The sequence below is a fragment of the Delphinapterus leucas genome, chromosome 5, assembly GCF_059928025.1.
Source record: "Delphinapterus leucas isolate spDelLeu-1000000601 "Yukka" chromosome 5, BTC_Dleu_Yukka2, whole genome shotgun sequence".
NCBI classification, from domain to species: domain Eukaryota; kingdom Metazoa; phylum Chordata; class Mammalia; order Artiodactyla; family Monodontidae; genus Delphinapterus; species Delphinapterus leucas.
Genome location: NC_143133.1, coordinates 136,708,402 through 136,734,641, shown reverse-complemented (window position 1 = coordinate 136,734,641; position 26,240 = coordinate 136,708,402). Strand labels below are relative to the sequence as shown.

At 40.2% G+C, this 26,240-nt stretch overlaps 2 protein-coding genes across 3 annotated transcripts in view; one reads left to right on the top strand and one right to left on the bottom strand.

The window, feature by feature from the left end:
• Positions 1–244: 244 nt before the first annotated feature.
• On the top strand, positions 245–20,818 carry TDO2 (tryptophan 2,3-dioxygenase). The gene is made up of 11 exons (XM_089912495.1): positions 245–1,330; positions 2,674–2,764; positions 4,709–4,779; positions 5,789–5,916; positions 7,414–7,600; positions 8,830–8,937; positions 15,987–16,098; positions 16,702–16,759; positions 18,128–18,207; positions 18,780–18,870; positions 20,612–20,818. Exons 1-11 carry the CDS (start codon positions 1,184–1,186, stop codon positions 20,763–20,765), a joined length of 1,227 nt encoding a protein of 408 aa, XP_089768621.1. The 5' UTR covers positions 245–1,183; the 3' UTR covers positions 20,766–20,818.
• The window catches only part of CTSO (cathepsin O), a 25,123-nt gene continuing 18,412 nt past the window's right edge, over positions 19,530–26,240 (bottom strand). The window contains exons 8-9 of one of the 2 annotated variants that reach the window (XR_016393417.1): positions 21,270–25,146; positions 19,530–19,931 (exon numbers count right to left, since the gene is read on the bottom strand). Coding sequence is in view for 1 of the 2 variants with exons in the window: in XM_022582208.3 (XP_022437916.1) it covers positions 25,112–25,146 (35 nt within the window). In the remaining variant the exon portion in view is untranslated. Of the gene's footprint in view, positions 25,147–26,240 lie in introns of both variants that reach the window. The other variant, XM_022582208.3, reaches the window with a different exon arrangement.

Here is a 26,240-nt window from a genome sequence, read left to right as displayed (position 1 = left end):
GCCTCAAAGCAACGGTTTAGAAGTTAGTCCAGTAAATAATGTTTTCTAGAAAGACATTGCTTGGAACCCTGGGCACATTATTATCGTTTAAAAATTGTCTGCCCTGCATCATAACAGGTGATTTGGCAACATGAGAGTCTGGATGCGGCAATGCTAACTTTGTGTTCTCAAAGCAGTGTCACCGTCACCATTTTATTAAACATGTACGTCCGCCTGACCAAGCTCATTATATATTGTATCCTGGAAAAAAAAAAAGGAAAAAAGAAATAAAAATAAAAACTGTCTGCAGACAAAGTGGGATGACTGCCACTGCCTGGTGGTCGGGGTATGACAGGTGACCAGTAAATTAATAATGTGCATTTAAGTTCCAATTCAATACAGAAGCCTAACTGCTGCTAATCATTAGATGAGATTCAGGCCAGAAGAGCTATGAAGAGGGGCTGGAAATGGGGTTTAAGCATGAATCCTGCGTCTGTTACATAACGAATTTCTTTCCCCAGAGACTTTCGAGGTCCGTCTGCAGCTGAGGAGTTGTAAGAATATTCAAATCTGAGACTGAGAGAATAAATATTTGTTTTTCTCATACAGTGTACAAGCTCATCCTCTTATACACTGTAACACTATGAAAATGTGCTCTTGGAACAGAATAGTTAAATCTTTGGGTTGTTCCCTTTGCCTCTTACCGAGTTATTTGTTGCTTGCTACTGTGGATATGAAAGCAGAAGTTGACAAGTCCAATATTGTTAGGCAGAACACTCACACTTCTAGCAAACAAACTGTCCCAAACACAAATCCACTCTAACGTTTACCAAAGTTCAGCTTCTGTTCCAGCTGAAACAAGAGCCTTGGTAAGAGACACAGAGGAGCTGATTGGCTGGGCAGGGTGGGCAGGGTTCATAAAAGGGAGCTGTGGAACATCTGGGGGGCAAAGACATCACCCGGCCAGAGGCAAAGCTCAGGGCTCCTGTGACAGCACGTCTTCACCATGAGTGGGTGCCCATGTTTAGGAAGCAGCTTTGGGTGAGTATTTACCTCTATCCTAAGTCTGGGTAAGCTCTTAGGAATGTCAAGTATGAACACTAATTTCGGAATTTCAAAAGCAAGGGTGAACACTGTCACCCTTCTTCCCTTGTTTAATAATCTACTTTGAAAGGTTAGCAATAAGGGAATTCTCGTCACTCCTATGATTAGTTACTGTTCTTTTTCTCACTTTTTCATCTGCAGATATGCTTTTAAAAACCTCTCTGTACAAGGCAGTGAAGAAGACAAATCACAAATGGGTGTGAATAGAGCCAGTAAAGGGGGACTTATCTATGGGAACTACCTGCAAGTAAGTGGCAGAGTCCTCACAAGGAGGAGCTTTCACTGCTAAGCGCTAGGTGACATTTTCATGTTGGGGTTTTTGTTTGTTTGTTTGTTTGTCTTCTCAGTCGTCAAATAGTTTTCTGGACCTAAAGATATCTCTTTTCATACACATGTATGCTTTTTCAAGTTTTGTTAGAACAAGTCAAGAGACTCGTATGTGAAGATTCACCTGCCTGACAGAAATACAATGAAAGCAGAGAATGCAGAATCCAGGCCGAGGACACATGGGATAAGATAAAGCGCAGATAACTGGCAGGCATTGCACAACTTGTATACCTGAGACCTGGTTACTGAATCCCAGCCTAGATAATTGCAAATGTAGCCAGAACATTTTCTCTTTTAAATTCTTTATCGTAAACTAGAAATGTTGGAGGCGTATGTTTAGATGAAAGAAAGATGTTACAAAGAGGCATTTGGAGATTATTTTTCTCTCTTTTTTTTTTTTTTTGACCATGCCACGCCGCATGTGGGATCTTAGTTCCCCGACCAGGGATTGAACCCATGCCCCCGAGGTGGAAGCGTGGACTCTTAACCGCTGGACTGCCAAGGAAGTCCCTGGAGATTATTTTTAAGACGTGAAGTGATTAGAGCCCTTGATGCCCTTGTTGGTGGGTTTCTAAGCATGAGCTGACAGGCAACGTTAAGGTCTTAGAATCGACTCTTTAGGAGAATAAAAGAGCAGCGGACACACAGTAGACTAAGCAAGCTATGAAGCTTTTATAAATGGAAGGGACATGAGGGTCAAGAGATGGGGCAAGAGATGGAAGGGACATAATTTCTCAGTGAGGGTAACAGCATTTGTTACGATAGATTCCTACCAAATATACTTTCTTCTGAAAAGAGTAAAACTCATAAATTCAACTCACTCTTTATGAAGACACATTAATTGTTTAAAAGAAAGTAGATTGGTTCCTGAGCATTTGGGATTTGGGGGACTTTTTTCAGTATTGTATTCTATTTATTAAAGTTGGTAAAAATCTAGTTTTGCGATTTCAAAATCAGTCTTTCTTTGTAATCTTTTTTCCAGCTTTATCAAGATATAATTAACATATAACATTGCATAAGTTTAAGGTGCACGCACGTTGATTTGATACACTCATATATGGCAAAGTGATTACCACCAGAGCATTAACATGCATCAAGTCACATAATAGCCATTTCTTTTTTTGCGGTGAAAACACTTAAGACCTAGTATGTAATGCATTGCCATTAACTATAATCACTATGCTATACGTTAGATCCACATAACTTATTCATCTTGTACCTGAAGTTTCTACAAAATCAGTGTTTCTATTTTTTTGTTTAAAGTTGGAAAAAGTTTTGAATGCACAGGAGCTTCAAAGTGAAATAAAAGGAAATAAAATCCATGATGAGCATCTTTTCATCATAACTCATCAAGGTAAGTTGCACACAAGATTGGACAGTAGCTATTCATAGGAATTTTCCATCAGTAATGAGGAAAGGTAGCACACTTTTACCTGTAAGACGGTGGAGGACTAAGAAATCACTGTCGTTAGGATGCTCGCGAATACTTCGCTACCAGATAAGTTCTCATAGGACCTCCTTCTGTGATTTATAACAGTCTTCTTTCTGCTACCTCGGTGCTTGTTGGATCAGTTAGGACTCTGTCCTAAACCCAAGGGGGCTTTCTATCTCTTGGAATTCACGAAGAATTTGCAAGCTAAGATGTCACTTTTTTCCACTTGGAACGTTAGGAGACTATTTTCAAGAAACAGATCCCTCACATTTACTGTAACTTTACATATCCTACAGAGAGCTGGTACTGAATAGGAATGTGAATTTTGCCTAAAATGTGTGTTCCTACTCTCCAGACTTCTGCTTCTGGGTAGCGGTTTTTAACGTAGAGTCCTTGACTTTGGAAGTTTAGGAAGTCCCTGAACTCTTTGAAATTTTGTGCAAAATTTCACAAACATGTCTTTCAGAGGTCTGTGACCCCCAAACCTTTAGATTTCCTCTAAGATTGTTGGTGTCATAATACTGCCCTCTGGCTGACCAGGGCCCAGTGACTCATGCGGGTCGGTGCTGCGTTTCTAGATGTTTCCTTGTCCTATCAATTCTTTGTGCCTTTCCCTCAAATGATTGTTTTCTTCACGGACTGGCTAATATGATTGTCTCCTTTGAGTTAAACAAAATTAAAAATGGAAAATAATGAGGCTAATGTGTTACTTCTCCTGTTTTTTTATGTTGACATTATCAGTGGCTCGAAGGCAAAATCAGCAGGGGAGGAATCACCGCAGGGCAGCACACGCTGGGAATCAGAAATTTGTTTCGAATCCCATCTCTACCATTAAAGACGGTGGAACCTCGGTCAGGTTTCTTGACCAGTAATTCTCGCCATTTCCCCACCTGCACAATGGAAAGAATGATTGTTTCCTCTCATGTACAGAGTTGTGAGGATGACACGGGTAACGTGCGCTCGGCGCTGAGCTCAAGGTAGAGCACACAGTCAACACACAACGAATGGTAGTGCCTATCGTCTGATGGGGAGACTTTCCTTCCATCAGAACACGTGGTCAGTGGGTCATGGGACCAGCTACACAAAGTTAAACCTGAAAACGTGACTCACAGACTGATCCGAAAATATATTTGGTTTGCTCTTTTTGTCCACATATGGAAAATAGATTTCTGAAAGTCTCCTTAAATGTAATTTAAAGGTATAATTTGATCCCCTTCATTAGTACAGAAGCACAGCCTGTGCCCAAAGAGAAGACACTAGCGATCACTAAGGTGATTGGTTTCCATGCTCCTCTAATGACTACACTGGCTGTTTAGTTCATCTATTTATATAATAATCACCCAGCATTTATCTTACGCCAAACACTGTGCTAGGAACTGAGGGAAATAGATGAGTGTGACAGAGTTTCAGCCTGTTCATAGCTTGTCCTCCCCATAGGGTCCAAGTCCCTAGAAACAAATACGTTGTCGTACTCATTAGGTTAATGTGTATTAGGGTCTCACTCTATAGAAGTTTAGTATCACTTCCACTTCTCCACACACCTCCAGCTTCCACACGGGAAGTTAGATTTAGTTTACGTGCTATATCCTCAAGGACATTAACAATATTTTGTTGAGAGAAGTCGTTTGGAAAATAACGTAAAGCATATGGATAACACGCCTGGCATATTCAAGCACTCAATAAAAGGAGGCTGTTATAACTGTATCACTAATATTTGTTTGTAGCATAAAATGGGGCTATATTGGCCTTTATTGAATTCTAAGTTCCATTTTGATTTCTCTTTCAGTGTGTTAACAGGGCCTTTCATATTATTATGGTCAAAAGGCTCCCATCACTTTCCAACTGACAATGATTTTCCCCTCGCAGCTTATGAACTCTGGTTTAAGCAGATCCTCTGGGAACTGGATTCTGTTCGCGAGATCTTTCAGCATGGCCACGTGAGTTGCCATGTCACAATATCGTTTTCATACTTTTCTTGGAGAAAGTAGAAAGTGTTATTAATGGGAAAAGTTTAACACCAAATGGTGGAATTATAACATAACGGGGGAAAAAAGTTTGTAGCGGAGAAGAGTTTAGTCACATCTTCCCAGCCTCGTCATCACCTTGCTTCAAGGTTCCTTTCCAATTCTAGTTTCAAGCCCCTTGCTTAGAACTCCATATTTTTCCCTTAAAAAAAAGTTATGACGAACGATGGTGGATTGCCAGGACAGCTAATGCCGATTCGTTCATCGGTAGGTACCAGAATTGTATTTCTACTGAACGTCTGCATGGGAAGACAGGAGCAATGGTGAGGAAAGGAGACGGAGAGAAAGAGGAGGGGAAAGTGGGAGGGGATGCGGGGGAGGGCAGAGAGGGGCGCCCCGCGAAGCTCCCACAGCCTCCCTCCCAGCCCGCATCCTGCCCACACCTTCCTCCGCCCTTGGAGGACAGAGGACCCGGCCTTGGGTCCCCCAGCTCGGAGCCCCTGCGCCAAGGGGGCAGGGAGGAGAGAACATCCATCCTCGGACAGTGCCCTCCTCGTACCTGTGAACGCAAACCCCATCCGTCTCAGCGGCAACTCCCGCCTCAGGGCGGAGCCCACGGACCCAGGGGTCTGCTTAACCTGCACGCACAGGTCCCCATGTTCCCCTGGACTTTATTCCTTAAAGCAAAACTAACAGAGACATTTGCTAAGGAATCGGTGGGAGTTGTGGTCCAGAATTTACTTAAAACTTGCTTCCATGTAGTTTTCTATTTTTAAAGAAAAAAATGATTTTGAGGTTGCAGGCGTTCCTTGTACGCAATTCAGAGTTGCTGTTCGTTCAGTGTCCACCTAAGGCACATTTTAGTGCCAAGGTTCCTCCTTAGAGTAGAGACGGCATTAACAGGAACACATTGTTATTTACACTCTATTTAGTGTCTTCCAGAACTGAGGCCTGAGGACTCTGTTCATCTCCTAACCCCCAGGTCAGGGATGAGAGGAACATGCTGAAGGTGGTGACCCGAATGCACCGAGTGGGCGTGATCCTCAAGCTCTTGGTCCAGCAGTTTTCCGTCCTGGAGACCATGACAGCCTTGGACTTCAACGACTTCAGGTGTGCACGCGGCTTTGTCAACACGCAGGGGTTACCCTCCCATTCTGATGGGCTGGAGAGAACGTGTGTGCTGTGATGTAAGAAGCCTGTCCTGCTGACACTTTGTCACTGGGAGCACTCGGGAATCATCACCACACGCATTTAAGCAGCTACTGAAAATACTTCATCCCTTTCCTCTTACATGTGAACGCAGCACGGTCCGTGAATTTCAGTTCATCGTGTGTGCCCAATTTTCATCCCAAAAGGATTTTAGACGACTTACCAAAATGGCTAAAAAGGCTGATATAATACACATAACTAAAGTTAAATGATTAAAAACTAAAAATAAAAGAGAAACAGGAGTGACATATAAAGAAACATGTCCGTGTAAGTTATGGATTAAACTATAAATTTTATTTTTTAATATTTTTAAATTTTTATTTTATATTGGAGTATAGTCGATTAACAGCTATACTCAGGTGTGTTAGTTTCTGGTGTACAGCTAAATGATTCAGTTATACATATACACGTATCTATTCTTTTTCAAGTTCTTTTCCCATTTAGGTTATTACAGAATATTGAACAGTTGAACTATAAATTTTAGAGGTACATATCCAGGAAGATATCTATCTATCTATCTATCTATGAAATCTTTTCTCATAACCAAAATTTGAGAAGAAATCTTCCTAAGAGCGTCAGGTGCATTTACTGATGGAACATACAGTGTCTTCTACATATTTGACGATCAAATGAAAAGTGGTAGCATTTCTTTGTAGTATATTTAACAACTTGAAGTTTTAGTACCAGTTAGATGAAGGAAATTTGTAAGGATGTGAGAGTTATGTGGGGTGGGAGTACTCACACCTTGTGATGCCCTATTTTGTGCTAGGCAACATCCCATTCACTTTACTTGTAGGGTCTCACCAGTGCTCATAATAATACTAGGTAGTGAGATTAATGAATTGAACTTTAAAGAGAAATGGAATAATATATATTTTTTTGGCTGCATGGCTTGTGGGATTTTCCCCACCAGAGATTGTCCCTGGGCCACCACAGTAAAAGCGCCAAGCCCTAACCGCTGGACTGCCAGGGAATGCCCTTGAATAATACTTATAAAGAAACTTTTAGCACTATTGAATGAAAAATATTGCTCAGTGTTCACCTGTCTTTATCTTAGGAAAAGCTTAGTATACACACATGCATGTACGTGTCTGCATGTGTACGTATAAGTTTACATGTAAACACACACACATAGATAAACACACACATACATACACATATGTGTATATACATACACAAACATCAACTGACAGTGACAATGATGGCTAGGACCTCGTTGTCCTGAGTTCGGTGAAGTCCAAGTCCTGGGTCCAACGATAGGCAGTTGTGTGTCTGTGTGTGGTGATGCCTGGGAGAGTCACACTGACCACCTTTCCCAACAGAAGAGACCCTTGCGGCGATTGACCATGACAACAATCTCCTCCCTCCTCTTCTGTCCTCCCCCACCTGTTCTCACAGAGAGTACTTATTCCCGGCATCAGGCTTCCAGAGTCTGCAGTTCCGACTGTTAGAAAACAAGATAGGGGTTCTTCAGAGCTTGAGGGTCCCTTACAACAGAAGACACTACCGTGATAACTTCAGGGGAGAAGACAACGAGTTACTACTGAAGTCCGAGCAGGAAAGGACCCTCCTGCAGCTGGTGGAGGTGTGTGTGCAAAGGCCACTGGGAACGCCTAGCTCAGCACACCTGGTTACTTGAGCTTCTGCGACACCCGGATTTTAAAATTCATATCAAAGTTGGGTCGCGTTCATTGCAAATAAGAGAAGAATGAATTTATAGAAATACTTTAGCTGGTAAATTCCACTAATTAAAATATTAAAAGCTCTCTTGAGAACTTCAGAGAAATTTATATAATCAATGATATGTTAATATTTAATAACCTCCTTATCTTATTATAACAATCCTTTTAAATATTTCTGCTAAGCAACATTGGATTAGCTGATTTTTAAATTGGGTATGGTTATTTATTGAATGAGATTTGTTTCTTTAAAATATTCCATAATTGAAAAGTTCCACAAGTTGTGTTTCTTAATTAAACTAAGTCACTAAGATTCTATCCTTCAGAATTCTTTCCCTTCATATCTTACTTCTCTGTGGGTCTGTAAATGGCCTTGAGGAATTATTAATTTGTTTTTGCATAAGTAAATTATTAAATAAGGATTGTATAGTCTTGATTTCCATGACAAAGTCTTTTCCTTTGCAAATTCAGTTTTTATTTTAGTGAATTATACTCTGCTCACTAATCCCCTGGGCATTGTAAGTGTAGATTTAGGTTAATAAATTATAGATAATGCTATTTAATGGCTTATAAAGATAGAGAAAGAATCAGAAAGCTAATTTCAAAACGAAAAATAGGCTAAGTGAGAACCCACAGAGATGCACAGATTTGCTTTTATTTCTAGATTAAAAATCCTGTGGCATCTTAAAATAATTGAGCAGTCAGTTGACTTCAAAGTTGCTAAGAGTACAATGTCCCTGCGTTTAGAAGAAATCATATCTCATACATGTCATGATTCCTTCAGCTCCTAAGACATAAACTATTTTGAGAATAAACCAGAAGCCCTCATTGAAAGAATGTATAAATATGTTCATAGATTTATAGAAAAAAATTGGGATTTCTGTAATAATATATTTCTTAATAAAGAGTAAATATCTTTAATGTGATTTCCTTTAAGATTAGGAGAATAAAATATTGCTATTTTATAAATGAAGAAATTGAAGGGAAAGAGAAATATTTACACACAAAAAAACTTAGGGTGTATGTTTCTCAAAACCATGAAAATTTTCTATTTCAAGTTCATAAATGTTTGTTACGAAGCATTTTACATATTTTAAATTTTACAATGCATTTACTTGAAAAATATTTATTTCAGGCATGGCTGGAAAGAACCCCAGGTTTAGAGCCACATGGATTTAACTTCTGGAGAAAGTTTGAAAACAACATTGTCAAAGGCCTGGAAGAAGAATTCACAAGAATTCAGGTATTTGTGAAGCCATAAGTAAACATAAGTTTGCTACAGGAGAAGTACTGGGAATTTCATTTTAACCATTTTCTATTAATCTTTCATTTTCCTCATATTCTTTCACAAATGCACCTGCTTGGAATATATGACATGATTGATTTAATTTTACTGATGTGCAATAAAAATTAAATGAAGAAGTTGATTGTAAGCAAGACTTTGAATAGATGAGACTAATAGACCTTTCTCATTTATATTGAACATATCATGTTATGACCAGTTCTAGACAGAAGTGGGCTCACAAAGGACCAGTGATCCAATACACTAAGCCATATAACTTTCCTTCACTCTGATGTGTCTGCTGAGTTCTTCTTATTGGCTCTCAGACAATGTCAAGTTTCTCTCAGTTAAAAAAGTATATATTGTAGATTCCTCAATTTCCCTCACATTATGGGCCCCATATCCTTTCTTCATGACCAAATTTCTTGAAAGAGTTGGTTCAATTCTACACCTTGAGAGACTGTGTCACGAGGTGTTTAAAGCAGGGACCTGATGCCACAGTCATGGGTCAAGTCCCCCCGTCCCTGCTTGGTGACCCTGTGCCATTGAACCCCTCCTGCTACCTAACCTCTCTTTGCTTCACTCCCTTCATTGGCAAAATAGAAAATATGAGTATCTACCTCATAGGATTACTGTGAACATTACATGAGATTCACATTCGCGGAGTATTTAGAACAGCGGTCAGCATGGTTATTTCTTTTTCTCCATCTAATTCTAGCCCCGGTTCAGTCTGCCTTCCTGTCCTTCATTCACAAATGGTCACTGGTACCTAAATCCAATGACCACTTTTATCTCCATTTTACTTCACTTCCTACTGGCTTTACTACTAATGACTACTTACACTTTCTTGAACATTTTCCCCCATGGTTTTGGTATCAGCATTGTGTCTTCATCTAGTGTGCTGACCCTTGCTTCTCTCTCTCCTTTTCACAAGGCATGGGCTCAGATCCCTTGCATTCCCGCTCTGTCCTCTTCCACCAGTGAACTCGTTTATACCCACTGCTTCAGCATCTGCTAAGACACGAGTAATCCTCAACTGTTTAGCTTAGTTAGCTCCTTAAATTTCTTTTTTTCTTTCTTTTTAAAAAACTATTTATTTGGCTGCTTCAGGTCTTAGTTGGGGCGGGATCTTTTGTTGTGGGGTGGGGGCTCTTCCTTGAGGTGCACGGGATTCTCTCTAGTTGTGGCTCGCGGGCTCCAAAGTGCATGGGCTCAGTCAGTAGTTGTGGTGCCCGGGCTGTTGCCCCGCGGCATGTGGGATCTTAGTTCCCTGACCAGGGGTCGAACCCACATCCCCTGCATTGGAAGGCGGATTCTATTTTATTTTTAATCTTTTTTTACTTTTTATTTTTTTAACATCTTTATTGGAGGATAATTGCTTTACATTGTTGTGTTAGTTTCTGCTGTATAACAAAGTGAATCAGCTATATGTATACATATGTCCCCATATCCCCTCCCTCTTGCGTCTCCGTCCCACCCTCCCTATCAGACCACTCTAGGTGGTCACAAAGCACCGAGCTGGTCTCCCTGTGCTATGCAGCTGCTTCCCACTAGCTATCTATTTTACATTTGGTAGTGTATATATGTCCATGCCACTCTCTCATTTCGTCCCAGCTTACCCTTCCCCCTCCCTGTGTCCTCAAGTCCATTCTCTACGTCTGCCTCTTTATCCCTGTCCTGCCCCTAGGTTCCTCAGAACCATTTTTTTCATAGAGTCCATGTATATGGGTTAGCATATGGTATTTCTTTTTCTCTTTCTGACTTACTTCACTCTGTATGACAGACTCTAGGTGCATCCACCTCACTACAAATAATTCAATTTCGTTTGTTTTTATGGCTGAGTAATATTCCATTGTACATATGTGCCACATCTTTATCCATTCATCTGTCAATGGACACTTAGGTTGCTTCCATATCCTGGTTATTGTAAATACAGCTGCAATGAACATTGTGGTACACGACTCTTTTTGAATTACGGTATTTTCAGGGTATATGCCCAGTAGTGGGATTGCTGGGACATATGGTAATTCTATTTTCAGTTTTTCAAGGAACCTCCATACTGTTCTCCATAGTGGCTGTATCAATTTACATTCCCACCAACAGTGCAAGAGGGTTCCCTTTTCCCCACACCCTCTCCAGCATTTATTGTTTGTAGATTTTCGATGATGGCCATTTGACCGGTGTGAGGTTGATACCTCATTGTGGTTTTGATTTACATTTCTCTAATGATTAGTGATGTTGAGCATCCTTTCATGTGTTTGTTGGCAATCTGTATATCTTCTTTGGAGAAATGTATATTTAGGTCTTCTGCTCATTTTTGGATTTTTTTTTGTTTTTTTGATATTGAGCTGCATGAGCTGCTTGTATATTTTGGAGATTAATCCTTTGCCGATTGCTTCATCTGCAAATATTTTCTCCCATTCTGAGGGTTGTCTTTTCGTCTTGGTTATGGTTTCCTTTGCTGTGCAAAAGCTTTTAAGTTTCATTAGGTCTCATTTGTTTATTTTTGTTTTTATTTCCATTTCTCTAGGAGGTGGGTTAAAAAGGATCTTGCTGTGATTTATGTCATAGAGTGTTTTGCCTGTGCTTTCCTCTAAGAGTTTTAAAGTGTCTGGCTTTACATTTGGGTCTGTAATCCATTTGGAGTTTATTTTTGTGTATGGTGTTAGGGAGTGCTCTAATTTCATTCTTTTACAGGTAGCTGTCTAGTTTTCCCAACACCACTTGTTGAAGAGACTGTTTTTTCTCCATTGTATATTCTTGCCTCCTTTATCAAAGATAAAGTGACCATATGTGCGTGGGTTTATCTCTGGGATTTCTATCCTGATCCATTGATCTATATTTTTGTTTTTGTGCCAGTACCATACTGTCTTGATGACTGTAGCTTTGTAGTATAGTCTGAAGTCTAGGAGCCTGATTCCTCCAGCTCCATTTTTCTTTCTCAAGATTGCTTTGGCTATTTGGGGTCTTGTGTGTTTCCATCCAAATTGTGAACGTTTTTGTTATAGTTCTGTGAAAAATGCCATTTGTAGTTTGATAGGGATTGCATTGAATCTGTAGATTGCTTTGGGTAGTATAGTCATTTTCACAATGTTGATTCTTCCAATCCAAGAACATGGTATATCTCTCCATCTGTTTGTATCATCTTTAATTTCTTTCATCAGTGTCTTATAGTTTTCTGCAAACAGGTCTTTTTTCTCCTTAGGTAGGTTTATTCCTAGGTATTTTACTCTTTTTGTTGCAATAGTAAATGGGAGTATTTCCTTAATTTCTCTTTCAGATTTTTCAGCATTAGTGTATAGGAATGCAAGAGATTTCTGTGCGTTAATTTTGTATCCTGCTACTTTACCAAATACATTGATTAGCTCTGGTAGTTTTCTGGTAGCATCTTTAGGATTCTTTATGTATAGTATCATGTCACTGCAAACAGTGAAGAAGTTTTACTTCTTCTTTTCCAATTTGGATTCCTTTTATTTCTTTTTCTTCTCTGATTGGTGTGGCTACAACTTCCAAAACTATGTTGAATAATAGGGGTGGGAGTGGGCAACCTTGTCTTGTTCCTGATTTTAGTGGAAATGGTTTCAATTTTTCACCATTGAGAATGATGTTGGCTGTGGGTTTCTCATATATAGCCTTTATTATGAGGAGGTAAGTTCCCTCTACGCCTGCTTTCTGGAGGGTTTTTATCATAAATGGGTGTTGAATTTTGTCAAAAGCTTTTTCTGCATCTATTGAGATGATCATATGGTTTTTCTCCTTCAATTTTTTAATATATATCACACTGATTAATTTGCGTATATTGAAGAATCCTTGCATTCCTGGGATAAACCCTACTTCGTCATGGTGTATGATCCTTTTATGTGCTGTTGGATTTGTTTGCTAGTACTTTGTTGAGGATTTTTGCATCTATGTTCATCAGTGATATTGGCCTGTAGTTTTCTTTTTTGGGGACATCTTTGTCTTGTTTTGGTATCAGGTTGATGTTTGCCTTGTAGAATGAGTGTGGGAGTGTTCCTCCCTTTGCTGTATTTTGGAAGAGTTTGAGAGGGGTAGGTGTTAGCTTTTCTCTAAATGTTTGTTAGAATTTGCCTGTGAAACCATCTGGTCCTGGGCTTTTGTTTGTTGGGAGATTTTAATCACAGTTTCAATTTCAGTGCTTGTGATTGGTCTGTTTATATTTTCTATTTGTTCCTGGTTCAGTTTCAGAAGGTTGTGTTTCTAAGAATTTGTCCATTTCTTCCAGAAATTGTCCATTTTATTGGCATATAGTTGCTTGTGTTTTTTCTGATTATCCTTTGTATTTTCTTCAGTGTCAGTTGTTACTTCTCCTTTTACATTTCTAATTCTATTGATTTGAGTCTTCTCCCTTTTTTTCTTGATGAGTCTGGCTAATGGTTTATCAATTTTGTTTATCTTCTCAAAGAACAAGCTTTTAGTTTTATTGATCTTAGCAATTTTTCCTTCATTTCTTTTTCATTTATTTCTGATCTGATCTTTATGATTTCTTTCCTTCTGCTAACTTTGGGTTTGTTTTGTTCTTCTTTCTCTAATTGCTTTAGGATACGGTTAGGTTGTTTACTTGAGATGTTTCTTGTTTCTTGAGGTAGGATTGTATTGCTATAACCTTGCCTCTTAGAACTACTTTTTTTTCACACACACACACTGTATTTTTTTTTTACAAGAGATAAATAAACTGACACCAAGCATTGTAAATGGATGACCACAACAAAATTAGAACTGCTTTTGCTGCCTCCCATAGGTTTTGGGTCATCGTGTTTTCATTGTCATTTATTTCTAGGTATTTTTTGATTTCCTCAGTGATCTCTTGGTTATTTAGTAGTGTATTGTTTAGCCTCCATGTGTTTGTATTTTTTTTCCTGTAATTGATATCTAATCTCATAGTGTTGTGGTCAGAAAAGATACTTGATACGATTTCAGTTTTCTTAAATTTACCAAGGCTTGATTTGTGACCCAAGATATGATCTATCCTGGAGAATATTCCATGAACACTTGAGAAGAAAGTGTATTCTGTTGTTTTTGGATGGAATGTCCTATAAATACCAATTAAGTTCAGGTTGTTTAACATGTCATTTAAAGCTTGTGTTTCCTTATTTATTTTCATTTTGGATGATCTGTCCATTGGTGAAAGTGGGGTGTTAAAGTCCCCTACTATGGTTGTGTTACTGTTGATTTCCCCTTTTATGGCTGTTAGCATTTGCCTTATGTATTGAGGTGCTCCTATGTTGGGTGCATAAATATTTACAACTGTTCTATCTTCTTCTTGGTTTGATCCCTTGATCATTATGTAGTGTCCTTCTTTGTCTCTTGTAATTGTCTTTATTTTAAAGTCTATTTTGTATGATATGAGAATTGCTACTCCAGCTTTCTTTTGATTTCCATTTGCATAGAATATCATTTTCCATCCCCTCACTTTCAGTCTGTATGTGTCCCTATGTCTGAAGTGGGTTTCTTGTAGACAGCATATATATGGGTCTTGTTTTTGTATCCATTCAGCCAATCTATGTCTTTTGGTTGGAGCATTTAATCCATTTACATTTAAAGTAATTATCGATATGTATGCTCCTATTACCATTTTCTTAATTGTTTTGGGTTTGTTTTTGTAGGTCTTTTCCTTCTCTTGTGTTTCCTGCCTAGAGAAATTCCTTTAGCGTTTGTTGTAAAGCTGGTTTGGTGGTGCTGAATTCTCTTAGCTTTTGCTTGTCTGTAAAGGTTTTGATTTCTCTGTCAGATCTGAATGAGGGATCCTTGCTGGGTAGAGTAATCTTGGTTGTAGATTTTTCCCTTTCATCACTTTAAAGATGTCCTGCCGCACCCTTCTGGCTTGCAGAGTTTCTGTTGAAAGATCAGCTGTTAACCTTATGGGGATTCCCTTGTGTGTTATTTGTTGCTTTTTCCCTGCTGCTTTTAATATTTTTTTTTTGTATTTAATTTTTGATAGTTTGATTAATATGTGTCTTGGCATGTTTCTCCTTGGATTTATCCTGTATGGGACTCTCTGTGCTTCCTGGACTTGATTGACTATTTCCTTTCCCATATTAGGGAAGTTTTTAGCTATAATCTCTTCAGATATTTCCTCAGTCCCTTTCTTTTTCTCTTCTTCTTCTGGGACCCCTATAATTTGAATGTCTTGGTTCAAGGACAACTTCTGCGGGATGTTCTTACCCAACCTCTCTGCTACTATAAGTTATTATGGACAACACTGTTCCTTTACACCACTGCCTATGGTTGAAATTTAACTTAAGTTTTCAGTGTTTCAGTCCCACCAGATAGAGATCAAGGGACTCAATTTTGCTCATGATTTTTATCTCTATCACATTAGCCTTATTTACTGAAGAAATCAATAATCAATTGGCTATAGTGTGCACACACATTCTCACCACACAGTGTGGTTGTTCTGATGAATTGAAGACAATTGGGGAAATGGATTTTTGCTCCAGCCCAAGTAATTGAGTTGTAAGTAGCACATGTGTTGTAAGCAGGAAAATAAGAATTTCCTTAAACAAATAAATAGATATCAAATAAATAAAAATATAACAGTGGAAAATATCTGAGGAATTGTATTTCTAGAATACTGCACTGAAGATAGAATTTCAGTTGAATTAGTAGTATCTCTGACTAGGAATTCTTAATTTTTCCTAAGTGGAATTACTTTACTGCCTGTATTAAATAATTGCTGTCTAAAATTAGACCATTATTGACCACTTGTAGTTACCTCCAGCTTTGCCCATCTGAGTCCAGTTTTCTTGATATTTATGAAGAGAGTATTTGGATTTAACAAATCATCTAAACTTAAACAAAAGTATAGAACCAGTGGTACGAGGAAGGTCCTGTCTCATAAGCCGTAATTTCCAAGCTGCAGTGTTAGATGATATAGTACATATCCTAAGTACACCCTTTCTGCACCCAGCTAGTTTCTTCTCACAAGCAATGTTTTCTAAAATAAGGATCTCTTCTCTCTTGGGAATATTAATGCAGTATTTTCCCCAAAGGCCAAGGAAGAGTCAGAGGAAAAGGAGGAACAAAAGGCTGAATTTCAGAAGCAGAAAGAGGTGTTACTATCCTTATTTGATGAGAAACGCCATGAGCATCTCCTTAGTAAAGGTAGGCATTTCTATTCCGAGGATCCTTCCCCTGGAACGTAAGACCGTGAGATCAAAAAGTAAAACCTTACTTGGGGGGAAGAAATGCACACTGATATTTCCACTCATAGGAACAAGGAATTTTTCATTTGTTGTGGAAGTTAAGTATTTTCTATACCAGGTTTCTCTTTTTTTTTTAAGTGACTTAAAATATATTTAATAAACCTTATTTTATAATTCTATAATTTATTTGAAGTATTTCCAATAAGGTATTCATAGATGATACAGGAACTTAGTATTTAGGAAAAGAAAAAAGGTCAAGTCCTTTTGTATGTGGCTGTTTATTGCTTGATTTCTAACCCTGCCTATTTAAAGGTTTTGAGAATTTAAAGTATGTGTATAGATATATATGTATATATATTTAAATTTGTCTTTTAAAATCTAATATTAAAATAATGTTTTAAATGATAGTTTTCCAAATTCAAGCTAAGGGATAAAATATTTAAACGAACATTCACATTCTTTTCTAAAAACATGTGACACAATTATTTAAGGTGATGATTGCCAAGTGAACATGAGTGCCTTAAATTACCTATTAAATTAAAACTTGCTATGTGTCTTGCAGGAGAGAGACGGCTATCATACAAAGCACTTCAGGGGGCCTTGATGATATACTTTTACAGGTAAAAGCAAATCAAAAGAGGAGAATTAAGGCATACAGCATGATAGTTATTTATTTTTGGTTTTCTTTGGCTGCGCCGCACGGCTTGTGGGATCTTAGTTCCCCAACCAGGGATGGAACCTGTACCCCTGGTAGTGAAAGCACTGAGTCCTAACCACTGGACCGCCAGGGAATTCTCAAAAGAGGTGAATTAGAAGTAAAAATGGAGGAGTAGATACAGATAATAAATCCAGTATAAAGCTTATACATTGCAATCATAGTTTTAAAAAAATCATTTAGATTTGGCGGGGGGGGGAAGCTTAGAAAATAATCGTGAAGTTTCATGAGGTTTTTCTTTATTTTAAATAGTAAGAGTCCAATTTTATACCTGTGGTGGGTAAAAAAAACATAAAAATACACACAAATTAATCAATATCCTTTTCATTAAATTCTGCAGAGTGTTATGTACATTAAGTGTCCTAAGGACCCAAAGTTTAATCTGTCTCAGAAACTCAGCCATGAAACGGGTTCTGTCACTTAATGATGTTGTTATTCCTGTTTTGTAAAATGAAATAGAATGAAGTGAAAACACCTTATAACTGTTGTTCTCCTTGTTCAGCAATTTCAAGTCTAACTGTCTTCACCACCCACAGTGTCTGGGGCATCCACGTCCTGTCCTCCTAGCCACGTGGGTGAACGGCCCATCTTTGTGTTTCATAGATTAAATGTGTCAGAGCAATAGATGGCACACTAGTAAAAAGCAAAAAATAAATAAATAAATTAAAAAATCTGTGTTTACTGCATGTCTTACTTACTTGGGTTTATTTTTTAATCCTGTCCCATCTATTTTTCAGAATGGCAGCATAAAAAACCCTTCTGTTTTCCTCAAATGTTAGTAAGCATATGCTATTCAGGCTTATGTATCCTCGGCAGGAAATGCACTGAGAGAGCTGGGGGATTAGATGAAAAAGGAAACAAATATATCAGAGGGAGCTGTAACAAGCAGTCTTTGTTTTCACGTTTTAACATCTTTGCCTGGAAGAAGTTTCTGACTGTTACTGGCTAGAAAATCCGAGATGGTGTCCGTGTCTGCCTTTTATGAGAAGGGGTGTGAGGTGCGACTCTGGCTGGTCAATTCACGTCTATCGAGGAATGTTCTAGACTCTTACACACATGCTGCAACATGAGTGGTGTTAAGCCCTTTTATGAGATGAGGAAACTAAGCCTGGGAGAGAGATCAGAGCTGTCACAGCTCCTAAGAGGCAAGGGGATGTTTGTTTCAGGCCCAACAGATGGTAGAATGTGTCTTCTTCCTGACACACTGGACTTGCCTGAACACTTTTTATTATTATTACTATTATTTACTATTATTATTCTTTTTCTGCCCCAGGGAAGAGCCCAGGTTCCAGGTCCCTTTCCAGCTGCTGACCTCCCTCATGGACATGGACTCGCTCATGACCAAGTGGAGATGTAAGTCCCCCCGGACCCCCCAGAGCTGCTTCCTCCCTGGCACCCTCCCCTCCCCCACGGCGGTGGGTGCGGGTGGGGCTCCGTCGTAAAAGCAGCCGAGCAGCGGCTCTCAGGGCCGACCCATCCAGGGCGCGGCAGGCGCAGTGCCCAGTGCTCACGGTTCCTCTGTGGGCCCAGGAAGACGCTGTGTTTGATAAACAGAAGAAACAAGCAGGCTTAGGGTCGAAGCAGATTTCGCTTGTAATAGCAATGCACTCCTCTTGGCGTCAGTACAACTTGAAAATATAATTTCAATAGTTCGAGCTCATGGAGGAAGGGCCCCATGAGGACACGAGTAGCGAGGGCTCATGTAAGTCGCAGGGCCTCCGCCCACGGCGTCCGAGGGCTGAGCGTGCGTAAGGATGGACGGACGCCCCGCGCAGCCTGGACCAGGCGGGGCGCCGGGAAACCGCCCCGCACCCTCATCCGCTCACACCTGAGTCTTCCACACGGCTGAGGGATAAGGGGAGGTGATAATCGTTACCGACCCCTTGTCCTTGGCGCACGTGGAGCTAACGCGTGTGTCTGTCTAGACAACCATGTGTGCGTGGTGCACAGAATGCTGGGCAGCAAGGCGGGCACCGGCGGGTCCTCGGGGTACCAGTACCTGCGCTCCACGGTGAGGTAAGCCGGGCATCCCTCCTCATCTCGGGGACCCACCAGCGCCTTTTTCCCCACGGAGATGCGCCTTATCTAGGAAATGTCACTTACACTCCCTCCTGTCTGGACTGCCGGCAACCCATGTATCCTTAGATTAAGGGACTCCTGTGGGAGCCTTCGGAGGTCACTGCAAACATCCTTAGTTCTGGAAATTCATCATTGCATCCTGGGATGCGAGGGGGCGGGGTACCGATGTCTGCATGACCTGCGAGGGCAGGAACCAGGTAACCCAAGAAGCGTTTTCAACTTATTCTGGCTCAGGTCTGGGCTAGACTAAGATGGGTATCATTGATTCCGCCAAAGTCCTCCTGGCCAGATGAATGACACAGCTGAAAATAGGTTCTTGTTTGCTGAGATGACTCTCTTGTATAGGATAAACACTACTCCCATGTGCTCCAGAGACTGCCTTTTTATATTGTTTACAAGGAAAGAAAGCAACATTTACTGAGCACTTCAAACATGCTAGAGAGATTTCTAGGACATTCATGTTCTTACTTTATTTAGTATTCACAGTATTATAGACAGATGGATATACAGATAGACAGACACATCTGAAAACTGGGAAACTTACAGAGCCCCGCGGGAAAGGAGAATCGAGAATAAATTAGATTTAGTCTCCAAAATTCTTTTTTTTTAACTTTATTGAAGTACAGTTGATTTACAATGTTGTGTTAATTTCTGCTGTACAGCAAAGTGACTCCAAAATTCTTTATAATTCACTATTTTCATCCCTACTCTTACTACCTGATTGACTAAGTTATAAAACACAGTGTTTCTATTTTCATCATTTGTAGAGATTTTCAGTTTCCCCGGGAATAAACGCTAGGCTGAATGATTCACAAAAGTTATTGGTTTGAATTTTCACAGTCATTACACATTTTCTCTTTTCCTGGGAATAAATTCTGTAAGCAGCATGAAACTGTAAATGATTGTACAAAACGAGCACAGCCATCAGGGGTGGTGGGAACGGTGAACACAAACAGCCTTCCTGGTGTGTCATTTTCTCATTAGATCTTCACAAAGGCCTGGTTAGAGGAAGGGATTGTAGTTTTTATCTTACAGAGTTAGAAACCAAAACACTGAGCTTTAGACAACTTGCCCAGGGTCACATGAGTTGCAAATGAAAGAGCAAAATTTGAACGCAAATTTGACTTCAAAGACAAACGTTCTTCTGCTATAAAACTGCAAGGTAAAATAGTTCACTAACAAACACATGGCAATTTTAAATGTGAAAATCACTCTTATAGACATTTATTATAAATCTAAGATGGCATTTCAATTTATTAATGCACTCATGTCACTTACTTGGCAGCAACTTAATGGGTGGGAAATATTTTCCGATGAACAGCTAGGAATTCTGTGTGCTTTCGATTTATAATTTTGCATCCTGTCCTTTAAAAGTCAGAAACTAGGACACACCCTTATCTTTGTGAAGGTAGCATGACAATAATAAAGCTCTAGGTTTTAATCTGGACCAGCCTGGTCCAGATCACTGAAACACGTAATATGGTTTTATGGGCATGAACCTTGGATGTGGAATAAAGATGAAGCAATCTTAATACTAATACTCTTTGATATACACAACATGGAACATACAATATAATAATGAATACTAATTATTTATCGCAAAATATCAGTATTTGAGAAATTTAAAAATCTTTCATGTCAGTAAGTCTAACACATCTGTATATATGTGCTTCTCCAGTGACAGGTACAAGGTGTTTGTAGATTTATTTAATCTCTCAACATATCTGGTTCCCCGACACTGGATACCGAAGATGAACCCAATTATCCATAAGTTCCTTTACACAGCTGAATACTGTGACAGCTCTTACTTCAGCAGTGATGAATCCGATTAGAGTCATCCGCACAAGCTTATGAAGAACATTGATTTCTCAGTCTGCGGTCTTTATTGTCTATGCATTTTCATGACTGCAGACTCCTAATGTAATACATGTTTATACATATATATAGCATATATAGCAGTGTAGCACTGATTCAATCCTAAAAGTAATTTTATTACCTCATGTTTGTGATGATATCAGACTCAACAGTAAGAAATTCAGTTACATTGTAACATTGTACCTAGTGTTTTCCTATTAGAGACAATGTCCCTGTGTTTACCTCAATGTAACCATTTAATGTAATAATTTTCTGTTTCATACCTTATAAGCTTGTAAACTTCAGCTATTTCAAATATTTTATGCAATAAAATGTGTCATTCTGTACAAAGATGTGTTCAATCAAAAAGTTTTGTAAATAGTAAATAAACTTTAGTCTTTTGACATACACTGTTTTGGAAACATTGTTTGTATTTGTTAGGACTCTTGGTGACCAAGGACAGAAATCTATCGGAAACTTACCTGCAGGGGGTTTATTGGGCAGTTTCTCCCGTAGCTCCCAGAAGTGAGAGAGGCTTGGGGAGCCTGGAGGCACCGGGATGGATCCAGCTCCTGGAGAATGCCATTCCCCAAACCTTGGAGGACCTCTGTCTCACCTCTTCTTCTCTGTCGGCGCTGGCCTCGCTCTGCCCTGTGGGCACCGGCTCCATCCTCAGGCTGTGTCCCTCTTCCTGCACCTCTGGACTCCCCCCAGCCCCAAGGCACGTGTCTGGCAGCCAGAGCCCACCCTAGCGCACCGCAGAATTGAGGTAGCGCGGAGTGTTCTTTCCAGAGGAAAGGAGAGGTGAACAGAGGAAGCAATGACCCGGTTCGTTCGGCATAAAATGGGTTAGATCAAGAGTTTAGATCACACAGGAGTTCCTTTCTTCTTTTTCTAGCTCAGTCTGTCAATGCCTAGTGAAATTTCTGTTATGAGGGGAGTACAAAATATTATCAAAGAAATCTGGAATGCGCAGCCAACTTGACCGAGGGTGCTTATCTACGGCAAGCAGTAGGTTCTTGATGGAAGTGAACTATTCTTTGGTCTCAATTACAATTTTCTTATAAGGATCATATTGTCTAGTTTGTCTCTACATTATTTACATATACTTGCTTTTGCCTCCATGGCGTGTGTGTGTGTGTGTGTGTGTGTGTGTGTGTGTGCAGGGACAGGTACATGGTACCAGATGGTGGTTAAGCTGAAAAATCCAGAGACAAGTAGCGAGGCCAATGACACTCCCTTTGAAATAAGTCAGCAAGTTTGAGATCAAATGCATCTATTAATTATCTACTTTGGTCCAAACCACCAGTTTAATCCCCAGTTTCCTCTCTATATATTGGGATAAAATACTTATAATCTTGGCTTTTTCTCAGGAAGTAATGAAGAAATATGTTACTGGATATTCCGTCCATCAAGATGCCTGGAATAAATGCTATTTGTCAAGGCACATTCTTTTAATAGACTAAATGAATGATCTGATTTAGTTATTTTTATCTCTGTTTCTTGGTGTGACTAGGTTATATAGGTGTAGTTTTTTTCAAATGATGTATCACTAATTCTTACGTAAATGTCGAAACCACTCATAATGCCAGTTAGTACCCTTGCCCCATTTAAACTTGCTTCTAGTGCCTACGACCCACTTTCAATAATTCTTAAATGAATCATGAATCCCTGTAAGGCTAATTTAGTATTTACTCTGAGATCCCAGTGAAATCACATCCAGGAACATCTTGGCTATTTTCATTACGACTCCTAATTATTATGTGAAGATTGCATTGCTCTCCTCTCGGCCTCACGGGCGAACGTCCAGCAGCTGGTCAGCGCGGGAGCACAGCACACGCCCACGTGGAACAGCAGATGGTGAGGCTGAGAAGGCAGGGAGGGGCCTCTTTGGGAAAAGCTCATTTAGAAAAGTTGATATGTTATCTTTTAGGCACCGTGAGCCCCTGAATGGGCTAAAACAGAGGGATAACATGAAAATGGTGTCTTTTAGAAATGTAAACCCCGGGGACACAGAGCAGATGGATTATCAATCCGTCCATCACAAACACCCGGGGGGCTGACGAAACAGTTTCCAAGTCCTCAGGTGGCTCCTGGTCTGGGGGCCGTACTCGAGAAGCCCCAGGCTGAGGGACAAGGGGTCTGGTGGGTCCACTCCTGAGCAGCGGGGGTCAGAGATGCTAAAGAACACGCATCGAGTGAAGGATGGAGAAAGGAAATGGAGAGCAGGTGGGTGATTAGGTGCTGGGTCCTCAGGTTTGGCTGACCTGATGGAACATCTAAGATTTCCCTCAATTTTATTGATTGGGTTATTACATGATGCTAATGCTGTTACCTGAAACAGAGACTCTAGGAGGTGTGCGAGTTTGTTGTTGTTTTTTAGGTTTTTCGTTCTGTTGTTTTGTTTTGTTGTTTTGAGGAGGGGAAGGAGATAGTTTGCAGACATGGAAGTTAAGATGTCTACGGAGAAAACCAAAAATTAAATATACGGGTTTGGAGCTGAGAAAACTCTTGTGTGAATGTGAACCACAGTAACACTGTGTTCACAAAATGTAAGCCATACACATGGACAGAGTCTTCTTAACCCAAAGTCAGATACAGGTTGTTTTATTATAAATGTTGTCAAAATCCAGAAGAGCCGAGAGGTATTCATCACTTTGTAATTCAGGAGGATATTTATCTTTGTAAAAGAGTATCAGAAAAGCGTTCATACGTTACAGGAATTAGTACATGAACACGAACTAGAACAATCAAGACACAAGTCCTTTCTGGCATAGCTGGATATTTAGAATATTAGTCAAACAGAATATCAACTTGTCATTTCTAAACCTGAGTCAACACATACTCTTTTGAAATTGCTTCCTGTTGGTGTAAGGAAAAGAAATGGTGTCTTGTTTTTGATTTTCTTCTAATAAGGAGAGTGATAAATAAAGGCCAACAGTGAGAGGAAAAATGGGATGTCTCAATTTTTTTCAGTGGTTATTGCCGCCTCTACAATTTTGCTTTTAAGATAGTCTACACTGGACCGCGACCGTGAATTTGAGAGAGGAGATACTTACATACTTAGTACCTGATACAATTTTGTCATTTAACTCACACAATACGATTCAATCAGAAGAGCAGCTTTCATGCTCTGAGGCTCTTACACGGCCAAGCATAATGACCCTGCGAAAGAGGAGATGGACCTCGAGGACCAGGGACCACGTGGAAAGCCAAAGGGATGCACGAAAAAGTAGTTAGGATGGAGTCTGGGAAAAATAAGCAGAAAATTGGGACAACAGAGGCTGGGAAACACATTTTGGCTGATACCCCAGATTAATGAGGTTGAATTTTGAAAGAGGTGGTGCGTCCAAATGATGGGCGGACAGACAGGTGAGGTCCTGATGCTGATAAAGGCTTAGAGACAACTGGAGCCGAATAAATGGCCCTAAATTGAAACGGAAAGTAAACAATGAGACTTCTTTCGCCAGGGAAGCCGCAGCACCAGGAGGATTTAGAAGTTTCACGGCCAAGAGTAAGGGAAAGAGTGAGAAAATGTGAGAAGACACACCGCTCCTCAATCCGCAAGAACAAAGGAGGAGATAAAACCTACTGGAACCCTCCGGGCCGTGAAACCCCCAAATAATTTGTCTTCCAGGCAAGGCTACTTGAGATTTTCCTATCACTTGGTTGCCATATTGGTCATTTAGTTTCAATCAGGCTAGCTGTCTGCCTTAAAAAGTAACTTTGTCTCTTTGCTTCTTTCTACATGATCTGCTCAGGTCACGGGTCAGCACCATGTGCTGGGGAAGAGCAACTGGCCTTTCAACATTCCTTTGAAATTCCATCCTGGAGGGCTGGGAATACAACTGCGAGGGGCACACCTAGTTCTAGGCTGGCTGTTCTTGTATGCAGGGCAGCTTGGGCTGGTGATTTTATCCCATAAAGGAAAAGGGATTCTTATCACCTCTTTAATCCGATTGGAAATACGTCATTAAAAATAAAGAAACGGCAAACAGAAACAATGATCAAACAAACCAGACAATAGCCTTTTCAGAGTGAAGAGACCTAAAATATCTCCTAATCTGACCGTCCTCCCAGTAGGAAACTGTCCCACAGACTTCCTCCCAGGCCATGGTGCTGGTTTTCTTCCTTCTGACCTTGTCCATCTCTCTCTAAGAAGAGAACATTCTACAACTTATCAATAGTTTCAGCAGGACCAGGCCCTAGAGCCTGTCTTTTGTGGGTAGTTGCAAAAGCCTAAAGGTGAAAATGCCAAGAATGAAGTATCACATCTCATCATGAGCCTTCGGTTTTGTATCTGTCTCTTGATCTGGCGAACATATCACACGAATACAGCAGAAACAGATTCTGCAATACCTGAGAAAAAGGAAACGATCAGTACTACTCTATTTCCTCCTTATATGCCTTTTAAATAGCAAATTAAAACAATTTTCATTTGGGTTCGGGAAGAGTTAATATCTACTAAGAAAATCACTCACTGGTGATAGCTACCTGTCCATAGCGACATGGCAACCTCACACGCAGATATTAGACGAGATACCTATGTTTTTATTTCAAGAAACTATTAAAAATCCCCAAACGACTTATGAACTGAACAGGTGAATGTATCTGAAATCTGTATCGCACTCATACATATTGCTTAGAGGCAATACGAGAATTTATAGGATTATTTTAAACACAATTTGAAAATTTAAATTCTAAGATTTGAACTTCAACAACATTTCAATAAATCACCAGCGTGCTCTGCGGTCGCAGATCAGAATGTCGTGGCGGAAGTGATCAAACATCCTATTTGAAGACTGGATTCCTCTGTGATTAGCTGTGTCTTTGAAATCTCTTGGGGCCACGGAATGCTACCCGCCTTCCGCAGCTGGTCGTGAGTAATGTGACCATCCCAGGGATGTAACTTTCAGGAAATACTCCCTTTCAGAAAGGATCTGGATTCCTGTATAATGACGAACCAGGCAGGCCTTGGAGACTTAAACTGGGAAACGGGTACAGGGCAAAGATGATCTCGACTCACCCTTTGTAGCTGGGGGCTGGGAAGAGGTGGGGATGCAGTGATGCTGAACCAGCATCCGGATCACGTCCTTGCAGCAACCCTGCCAGGGCTGTGAGAGCAGCCGCCCCTCAGCCCAGATGCAGGCCCCTCACTCCGCAGCTGGGGATAAACTGTGGGGGCAGCAGGGCTTCCAGGAGTGGCAGTGGCCCTTTATCTGCAGAGCCCCAGTGAAGCTGAAAGCAGAGGCCTGACAGGGGTGCTCGCGCTCTGGCTGAAAAGCTTCTGTGAGGCTGACTCTTGTTAATAAATAATTTATGAAAAATTGTTTACTGGGGTGATTGAACAGGCCATTTACTAAACTACACGGATGCTGCTCTGTGGAACGACTGAGCTGTCGTCGCTAGACTGAATCAAAATATAAGCTCTTAAATTTTTCCATAACTCTTTT

Bases quoted from the DNA above. Each gene is read 5' to 3' on its own strand.
- TDO2 (XM_089912495.1), top strand. From the start codon at position 1,184: ATGATTAGTTACTGTTCTTTTTCTCACTTTTTCATCTGCAGATATGCT. The intron at 1,331-2,673 runs GTAAGTGGCAGA...TTTTGTTTAAAG, and splicing joins TCTATGGGAACTACCTGCAA to TTGGAAAAAGTTTTGAATGC. The intron at 18,871-20,611 runs GTAAGCCGGGCA...GTGCTTCTCCAG, and splicing joins TACCTGCGCTCCACGGTGAG to TGACAGGTACAAGGTGTTTG.